General features: G+C 36.2%; 1 protein-coding gene across 5 annotated transcripts; it reads right to left on the reverse strand.

Moving 5' to 3' along the window:
* Window positions 1-3,527: 3,527 nt before the first annotated feature.
* LOC107878871 lies at window positions 3,528-10,353 on the reverse strand. Of its 5 annotated transcripts, none has more exons than XM_016726031.2 (4): window positions 10,220-10,353; window positions 8,867-9,269; window positions 7,254-8,442; window positions 3,528-6,776 (listed from the first exon to the last, which is right to left on the reverse strand). In XM_016726031.2, the coding sequence occupies exons 2-4, from the start codon at window positions 9,016-9,018 to the stop codon at window positions 3,837-3,839; spliced, it is 4,281 nt and encodes a 1,426-aa protein (XP_016581517.1). In that variant the 5' UTR covers window positions 9,019-9,269; window positions 10,220-10,353; the 3' UTR covers window positions 3,528-3,836. The 5 variants fall into 5 exon arrangements, with proteins under 5 accessions (XP_016581517.1, XP_016581521.1, XP_016581518.1 ...); XM_016726035.2 differs by having other exon boundaries at window positions 10,271-10,323; XM_016726032.2 differs by having other exon boundaries at window positions 10,137-10,290.

A 10,353-nucleotide genomic window follows, 5' to 3' on the forward strand; every position in this document is an offset into this window, starting at 1 on the left:
ATATTATGGGCTACGTCCTAAATCATCGAAAGTTTGCACAAAAATAACACTGTGTGATCATTATTTAAATTTTGTCCCCGTTAATAGCCTCAAAAAGGGGTCATTTATGCAAATTCCCCGTTAAAGTCGAAGGAATTAAGCAATGGCGTAACCACATATAGTTTATTGTGGTCAGTTAAACATTCTTCGTCGAAAAATTATATTATGTATATAAAGAACTATACAACGTATATATTAAATTTTGAATATCCTTAATGAAATTTTTGATTTCGCCATTGAAATTAGTTAGTCCACATGCCAAACGTACCAACTAAAATAATAAAGAATGGAAGAGACTTATGTGCGATTTTAACCAAAATTAATTAATTTATTTATGGATGGTTGGGAACAAGAAAGTGACTTCTCATAATATAAGTAGCAAGTACCCTAAGTAATTACTACTATTAAATGTATTTATTTCTATTTTATACTATAAAATATATAGAATGATTTAGGTCAATTATTAATTAAACATCTCTGATTTAAATAAATTTAATCGACCTCCACTCGATTTGAAAATAATATAAACCCCAATCTTAAACAACTTGGTATTAGATCAAATAATGATCCTGGATTGAATTTCATTGTCACTCATTATAGTTTCCATGTGATTGACTCATGAAAAAAATAAATTAAGTTTACACGTGAAAAAAAATCTAAAATATAATTAAATAAATAAAAATTTACGTACTCTTTAATGTGGAGATTATAGGGATAGGTCATAGGGGAATTAAGTCAAAGGTACAGAACACACCAAATTATGTGGTAATATATTAATATCAGTTAATGAAAGTAGGTATTGTAGCATATTATAATACAACTCAATATATTGTGCATTCAATTGGTGTCATGACAATACTAGAATCTCTAGATAGACACAATATTCTTCTTACTCACCCAATTATGTGGTTAGAGAGAAATATTATTGAGTGTTTCCAAGATTCGAACTTTTGACCTATAAATCACATCAAGATAACTTTAGTATTGTTCCAACACTCCCTTCAAATGAAATTCATATATATATATATACCAGCTACTGGAACGTGATAAGGCAATGTATAACTGTGGGATAAAAGTTATATACGTCTCGATAAGAAGTCTCACATCTAGCATATGGATTCCAAAATTGTGGGTTCATGACTTGCTTTGAGACATTAGAAGAGTAAAACATGGTGATGATGAACATCGATCATCATGCAAAATATACCATGCATGTATAGTTTTTCTATAAACATATATGTTCGGTCTGCATGTGCACATCTCGATTAATTTTTTTAATACAAACTTATTAATTCTTACTAGTATATGTATCGAGTAATTGTGTTCATCAAAACTTGAACCATCACCTAGTGTTTTTTTATTTTTTTTAAGCATACACATGTAGTTTGACCCCTAATTAAAATACGATTGAGTTAACTCCTCCACTACTTTAGACATTATATTATTTGTCTCTAAAGATTTGTTTAGTGGAGAATGTGATCAATTTTGCTGTAAGTGCATATATATATATATATAATAGAACACTTGTGTTTGGAGATGATCATGAAAACATCAGTCAAAATACCCAATCAACACAAAGTTACATTACAAAAGGTGCGTTCTGGTTTTCAATTTTCTTATGTTTGATTATATATACTGAACGATGTTCATAGAAAAAATAAGAAAAACTAGTTTCATACATGTTACGCTGTTTGTCTCCCTCCACCCCAAGCCAACTTTCCCCCAACCCCCCAACTCAACCTACCTCCAACTACGCTCCTGTCTCATCATAGTGTTCCTCGACTATCAAGATAGATATTCTTGAAACAAATTTCATTTTTTTCACTTATCAAACATCAAAGAATACGTAAAAGAATCAGTTATTTTTTAGTCAGTTACCAAGCGCACCCTAAACCATCTTCTTAATATGATTTTTCTAATCCTTTTCTTTCGTTACGTTCTTAAGTAGCCCTTAATTAGATTATGAATTTCTTAAGTAGGATACTTATTAAATAGATGCTTTTCATCACTTAAAAGCATAGTAGTTTAAATATAATAATTATGTAAGTATAAATCAAAGGACAAGTTGGTCAAGTTCATATAATATGAATATTATTATTAGTATAGTAGGACCCATGTTTTTCCACCCAAAAAACATGTACTTTTGACTAAAGTGTGTGTATATGCAATGGGACAACCACAAGTTTTGGTCGTACACTACATAATTTTCTTGCTTGTTTGTAACGGCTATTTTTCTTATATTACAAATTATTATTATTGTGTGTCCATTTCATATCTAACAAACCCTACGTATACTCATTTTTGGTTTTATTATATGATGACTATTACTCACTCACTAGTTACTATTGTTTTCAAAGTAGCTTTATACATGCATTCTCTAAATTATATTTTCTTACATGGAGGTTCAACTCCAAACAAGGGAGTATTAAGAAGAAATCGACCCCCCATTCCTTGAGAAAATAACTCGGTATTTAATTAATCAAGTAATACACCATTTAACGCCAACATATAATATAATATAATATAATATTAGATCAATTTACACAAACTACCATGAGTTATAGTACATCCACCCATATTTACAATTCGTGGGAGGGTAGAGAATATAAGTAATGAATTCATATATTTCGACATCAAACATAAAATCTATTTATATATATTGAATCGTAAAAATCTAAAGATTGAACACATCAAATCGTGATTTACCATGTTATAATCATCAATACACAGAAAAAGACATAAAGGAGCGTCTCTCAGTTTACTTTTTTCCTGCATGCAATAATACAAATGCACCAGCCACACGTACACCACTGCAAACAACAGCAATGGACTACTTATGCTCCCCACAACCCTCGGACTTTTCAAAAATGTTGTGTCCCTTAAATTCTCAAAAAGACCACAACTATTAAGAAACCGACCATTTTTTTTTTTGAAGAGTTCGAGCCACGTAACCTTTAACCTTTAGCCATCTTGTACTTTCTCTTTTTTTTAACCACATGAAATATAGAGAGATGACTAAACATATTGTGATGTAAAAACAAAGATACATTAGATGAAAATAGAAACATATATAGGTAATGTTGTTTCACCATCAAACGTGCAAATGCTGAGAGAAGTGAATGCAGGTCACATCAAGATTATATTTATAGCTAGCTAGCTAGCCATGCAAGCCAACTTATAGATATATATATGTCATTCCACTACTCCCACCACCACTGACTCATTTACAACCTGTAATGTTCTGTATCATATTTCATGATGATTTTCTTTCATTCTTGAAAGTAATGTACCATGTAAATTCCGATAAAGAGTGTTCAACTGATCACCTAATGTTGACTAAATACTAAGACCATTAGTATGACTACAGTTCTATCATCCGTGTTGTATCGCAACAACATTTTTGACGAGTCCGAGCAATAAAAGCTAAAAGAGCAGGATTAGTAATATGACCATTATATTAGAAGCAAAGAAAAATATGTTCTCTAGACTAGAGAAAAAGATGTTAAAAAGAAACCAACTTGGAAGTTCATATTCTTTGGAACAACTCATTATTTGAAGACTCTTTATACATTGGACACTCCAGGGAACTTTCAACTGGCCTCAGTAAACTCTGCATTATATATATATATATATATATATATATATATATATATGGAACTTTTGAGTAAACATCAAACACGCTATGAAAGCGAAAACCCAAACTAGAAAAACTCATCTGCTCAACGTTGCCGCGTTTTCTTTCAGGTTTCTATTGTCAGTCAAGAGAGTAAATGACCATGCAAAAGGTGACTTCTTGGTTAGGAAAAGCCTGGAGAATAATATAAAGATGATCTAAAAGGACCTGCAGGTGATGAGGAAGCCGAGAAAGAGCTTGGATGAACTAAACTACAACTGTCTGAGTTGACATTCCACGTCTTAGCAGGAATTTCGTTCACTTGAGTAGGCAAATTTGCATTCTGAGATACTCCGGATCCACTGTAAGGAGAACCACGTGGTATATTTTCACAGAGATCCACAAACCTTGAAGTATAGCCCGAGCTAATCTGCATTTTCCCCGTGCCCATGGTGTATGCAGAATTAGCCTCGTTTTCTGGAGAATCATCAATTACAATGATTTCTCTGACGGCATTCGTCCCAACTGAAGTTCCTTTCTGCCAGTGAGAGATGGGAGGAGTTGCTACAAACTTCTTCACATCACATGTCTCGTTTGGTCCATCACGCACAGTAGGTAAATTGCACCCGCCTAAATAGTCTTGTCTGCCAAAGGAACCCATCAATCCACTGCCATTGCTCTTACATGAAAACGAGGCTGGAGATGTAGGGGACAGCTCTTGTGGCCTTGATGAGTAACTGTCATGACTTTTGAAACCATTCAACAATCTGACGTCAAAATGCTGTACTGGACCACCACTTTGAGGGAAGTGAGAGACGAGACGATTATGCACATCCACCTGACGGAAGGAACTGAGATCCTCATTACGAAGATTGCCACAAGAAACACCAGGAAGTCTAGTGTTTGCCAGGTCATTCATGAAATTTGGGTGGGATGATCTTTTCAGTGAGGAATCTTCATCTTTGTTGATCACCATTAAGTCCTTTCCCATCAGTCTGAGAACTGGATTAGAAGCAGACGGACTAAAGAACTCCGAATCACGAGTTAGGAGCTTGAACTCAGAATCAGCAGATATACCAAATTGAGAATGTCCCGTGGATGATTTAGTGGCATTTGTTTCGGGTCCTGAACTTGAGTCACTAAGAGAAAATGAGTTGCTCTTCAATAAGATATTGTTAGGTCTCATGAGTGAATCACGGCTCAACTGATTCTCTGTGGCAGGAAAAGAGGAAGGGGCCATGGTTCGTCGCTGTAACAGCTGTGATTCTTCACGATTCAAAGCAAACCCTTGAGATGCTCCTTCTTTCCTCACACAACAACATGGCTTATCATTTGCAAATTTGAAAGTTCCTTTGCCAGGAAATAACGTATTTGCATTAAATTTATCCAGTCCATCTTTATCATTTCCTGTATCTGCAGTCTGACGTGGTGTGACAGAATTTTCCACCAGAAGATCAACAGTGCTGCTAGATAAGCTAGAACTTTTATCTTCCCAGCCAGTGTGGCATCTGAGCATTTCTGACGAATCCCTTCCACCGTCATACAAATCCTCCGAATATCTTGAGCCAATTCTAGCCATTGTTGAGTTAGAAACTGTTGATGCAGCAGACGTAGGCGAACCGGAATAATCCTGATCAACAAATCCAGGATGATCTGCTGAAGATTGAATTCTGCTGCTGGTTAGTGATGAACTCCCATGAAGGTCTTCTGAGTTCATACGACCAGGGCTAGGTAAAAAGGATCCGGGTGGTCCTGGTATGAGAATCGGATCAACCTCCAAAAAGTAATTCCCTTGCCCATCGTTAGATCCCAATTCAGCAACATCATGGACATTGCCATCAATCATACTTTTCCCAGTTTCAACTGCACTAAGCATCCCTTCAACACCTAAAATAGGATCTTGTGAACATGTTGCAGCTTTGGTTCCAAGAAAAGATCCTTTGTACTCTTCACTAAACAATTGTGAGTCGCAGTGAGACCTAGCAGGCTCGGACATCTCATCAGATCCATCATCCATAGACTTGCTACAACTCATAAAATCACCCCTCGCAGCGAATTCAGAGGCAACTGGATCCATAGTCTCGTCATTCTGACTTTGATGATTCGCTTTCACAGACCCCATAATAGCATCAGATGCACCTGTTAAAATGTTGCCTGTTTCATTATCAGAATGGGTCTCAGCTGAGGATTGTGAGCGCTTCAAGCCCCGAGTGCCTTCCACGTCAGAGGCCATAATCCCCCCCTCCCTATTTTTCCTGATGCTCAAAACTTTAGATCTTTTAACAATCACCCTATCACAACTCTTGCTCCCTTGCACGCTTGTTTCACTGAGATTTCCTCTTAAACAATGTTTCTCTCCTTCAGTCTGGGAAACTTCGGCTTCTGAGCTAGAACTCACAGTAAACCTCTTAAGGGAAGCTGTTTTCCACTTCAAATTACATTTAACACCACGAGCAGGCCCTTCACTGATGGATGAAAGATTCTTCCTCAATGATGACAACTTTCTCGCTTTTGAGGAGAATGATGGATGAGGGGTGGACTGTTCACAATTGATCTCAGAGTTATCGGTGTTTCTCCCAACTCTCGTATTTTGCACAGAAAGTGCATGATCTACCGTAAATTTTGGACGATCCGCAGAGTTATTGTTTCCAGAATGGCCATCTACCTTCATATGCTTTCTTTTGCAACTTTGTAACACTAGGGATCTCTTCTTGTTAGATGGGAGTGGAGATTGAGACAGTGATAAGTCTGCTTTCTTTTTCAGAGAAGGCTCCTCACTCCTTTCATCTTGAGGCTGATCAAGTAGCATATCCCCCATTCTTTGGCTACTCTCGGGCAAACAAACAGAAGACCTTGGAGATTTCAGAAGACCGCTTCTCTTCATAAATGAATCAGTCCGAGGCAATGCATCATTGTCACTTTGCAAGCCAGTCGACATATCACCTCCAGAAAGCCGATGGTTGTCCTTATCATTGATCTTCCTTGTGAGGCCAGTTCTCTTCGAACATGCCCATTGTTTTATGGTTCCCAATCCATTTGATAACATCTGGTCTGGAGATCTGAGGTGCTTCTCTTTGTCCACGTTTTCTTTGGGAGAAAAGGTGCTCTCTCGACCACTCTTAATCTGTTCATAAAATATTTAGCAACTTAGTTCGAAGCAAATAATTATTACATACTGGGACTACTTATTGGTAAGAGAAATAATTTCAATAGAAGATAAATGAAGCAAGATAGCAGCATGTAGCTACAAGATATTTTAACTACCATGGTTTAGTTCTCAACATATGCGACCCCCACCTGCACCCGCGTCCCCCCCTCCTTTCCACCAACCACCAAAACAATCATGTAATTAACGAAAATGAAGCCGAAATACAGGAAAAGAAATTTAACGTTGATCTCCCAATATTCGTTGGTTTTCCGCTCCTAAAATTTTGCAGCTTCTTTACTGCACTATATTGCTCCAGTTTTGGAAAAAATGAAATTTTCAAAGATAACATATAATATTCTTCATTAAAGAAAGGGTTTCAAGAAAAAGCCAAAGCTGAGTGAACTTCTTTATATCCAAGATCACAAAAGAAATACAGCAGATAAACAAACATACCTTGGGACAGTAATCGGACTTGGACAAGCAAAACCTTTTGGAATGAGAAGCAGATTTCATAAGCTTGTGATGTTTCTGGATATGACTTTTCTTTCCTTTCTTTGTCAAAAGGAATTTGCATCTTTTATCTCCATCTACCATTTTTTTGTGGAGAGGACCATTAACCCGCTTTGATGATGATGGCTGCTCATCGTTGAACTTGGACAGAATTCGAAGCTTCGTGCCATTGGCATCAATGTAAACAGCACCTTCATTAGCAATGGATTCAAGGTTCGCGGGAGGAGGTTTTTCCAGTGTCTCAACAGCAAGCACATCAGTGATTTCTCGAACAGATGAAATCGGGTTTGAAGCCCAGTTGGTTCCGTTCCTCCTATCAAGATCCTCCAGTGTACAGCTCTTAGCCGTTGAATAGATATCCACCATCAATCTTGTCTTCCTTGGCTTTATCCTGTACTTAACCACCTTAGGATTTGCTGTCCACTTGACTGTTGATGACTCCCCGGAAAGACATTGATCAATGTGAGCGTTCAAGGTCGTATTTGATGAGGATGTGAAAGTCTTGCAAACTGGACATACTTTCGAAGCCATTGCCTCGGAAACCATGAAATTGTTTGTGGTAGTCGTGTCCTCTTCCACATTCCGATCTGTGACGTTCCCCAATTTGACTATTATTCTGCACTTTTTCCCCGGTTGTTGTACCGTGTTCCCACTCTTGTTTGACATAGGAGGTACAAGACCCTTACTTTCAGGTTTCTTGACCGGAGGTTCCAGCAAGTTAACAGCTTCTGCTCCCAAGCAACGATTTCTTTGATCAGCTGTTGGAACTGAATCAATTTCAGAACAAGACCGACTGGTTATCGTTGAATGAAACCCTTTCTCTCTATCAGATCCGCTTGAATTGATATTTCTACAATCCACAGCTAGTTTTGGCATACCACGGCTAGTTTTACCACTGCTAGAACTGGTGGACACAGGATCATCATCTAGCTCAACATGTTTCTCCTCAGAAGTACTGATGATTATATTGTCCTCGTCAGCCGAACGATCATCTACAGCACATCGCTTAACAGATTGAAAAGGAGGTAACAAATCGGTCGCCGCACCATGCTTCAAACAAAGCTGCAAATTTTTCTGAGAAAATGGCCAATTAGTCTTGATGTCCTTTCTCCTGGTTCTGAAAACATAATCCCTACAAAGATAAATAAATACAAAATTATCACTTTAGTTGGAATACATTCATATCATGTCAATAACCTCAAAACAAAAAAGAAAGCTACAGTCTTTAATTGCTTATATCATATGAAAACAAACCAACATAAAACTCCCATCTAATACACAATTCACATAAGATTTATTACATAAATATAGTTACATGAAATCTCATCTCAACCAAGCATATTAGACCATGAGTAAAAGACAACAAGCTAAAAAAGACTCATTTTTTAATTCTTTCCCAAAACCAAAAACCAAGAAACAGTGGATCTAAAAATCCTCAGATTACTAAAAAAACCTTTCAACAGTAAAACATTTAAGAGCTAGATAAGATCCAAACAAGAAACTAAAATCCCAAACAAACCAGAAGCAGAAGAGATTTGTAGTACTTTTTTTTTTACCTTATGGAGAATTTTTTGTTATTGTTGTCATCAAGGTCAGAATTTGACAGATCTACTAGCTTGTTATGAGAAGAAGGCCTTTCATCACTACTACTACTTTTCAGTAGAGAGATATGACAAGGATCTGGTGGAATGTTTTCAATGGATAACATCTGCTGACAAACTTCTCCCTTCTTCTTCTTCTTGTGCTGTCTTCCCAACAGTCACAAGAACTGCTGCTTCTGCTACTGTAGCTATATTTACCAAGACTACTACTTAGTCTTATCTCCTTATTATACTTAGCCTTCAGCATAACAGTAGCCTAATTAAAGGCCTCTCCACATACACACAAAAATAATACTAATAACTCCTACTGTCAACACAATACACAACCCCACCACCAAGAAATTTACCCTTTCTTCACCTGCAAAGATCAAAGAGAAAGGGTCAATAAACAAGAATCAGTAACAATGTTATTTTATGTGATTTGAAGTAAATCTGAAGCATCTATATATGTTGAATCATCTTTAAAAGACTAGTAGAACAAGAAAAGAACCAATTTTAGGAAAGAAAGAAACCCACAAGTAAAGATGTGAAGACAAATCAAGTGTTATTTTATGTGGACAAAACCAAGAAAAAAGGTACATAAAATTTCTCAACCTTCGCTTATTGGAGAACAACTAAGCACTAATCAAAAAATCAAAGACCAAACAAAGTAAATCTAGATGACTTCAATTAATCTTACAACAAAAAGATTATTATTATTTTATTTTATTTTGGCTATATACAATGAATCCTATATAAAACTTTTGAGTCTTTTGGTCAAGAAATTAAAAGGGCATTGGAATAAGAGAGATATGAACAAACCCCATAAATCAAGATTGAATCTTTTTTTGGTTGGTTTCAATGAACAGTAAGAGTTCAGAACTTTTAGGCAAAGACCAGATTTGTTAGCTTTGATCAAAGAAAAATTGCAAAAGAGTTAAAAAAGACACCCCCAAAATTACTAAACCAAACAACAAACAACACAAGATCATGAAATCACAAGAAACAATCAGTATTATTCAAACCTTATCTATCTAGCACTCAAGGCAAAATCCATATGTAAATCAACACACAAAAAAAAAAAAAAAAAAAAAGAGGAAACAAGAAAGAAAACAATGGAAAAAAAGATCAAGAAAAAATGGAGTCTTTTAGTTGTTTTCAAGACTAGAAATGAGAAGTTTCAAGAAGATAAATGAGGTGATCAATGGAAAATACTACTACTTGTAAACAAAGAAATTATTTATACCACCAATAAGTATAGTAGTAGAAGTAGAAATGGATGGATGGATGGAAGATGAAAAGAGGAGAAAGAATAGTGAAGAGATATACTAAGTAGCAAAGAGTTTTTTTGATGAGAAAAGAGCAGCACCACCCACTCACACATCAAAAAGAGGGCATCAGGTTCTTCTCCTTCTCTCCACCAAAAAGCAAGTTTGTACAATTACTCACCCACTACCCCCACC

The sequence above is a fragment of the Capsicum annuum genome, chromosome 7, assembly GCF_002878395.1.
Source record: "Capsicum annuum cultivar UCD-10X-F1 chromosome 7, UCD10Xv1.1, whole genome shotgun sequence".
NCBI lineage: Eukaryota > Viridiplantae > Streptophyta > Magnoliopsida > Solanales > Solanaceae > Capsicum > Capsicum annuum.

Bases quoted from the DNA above. Each gene is read 5' to 3' on its own strand.
- LOC107878871 (XM_016726031.2), bottom strand. From the start codon at position 9,018: ATGTTATCCATTGAAAACATTCCACCAGATCCTTGTCATATCTCTCTA. The intron at 8,443-8,866 runs GTAAAAAAAAAA...TTATCTTTGTAG, and splicing joins AACAAAAAATTCTCCATAAG to GGATTATGTTTTCAGAACCA. The intron at 6,777-7,253 runs GTATGTTTGTTT...TTTTATGAACAG, and splicing joins AGTCCGATTACTGTCCCAAG to ATTAAGAGTGGTCGAGAGAG.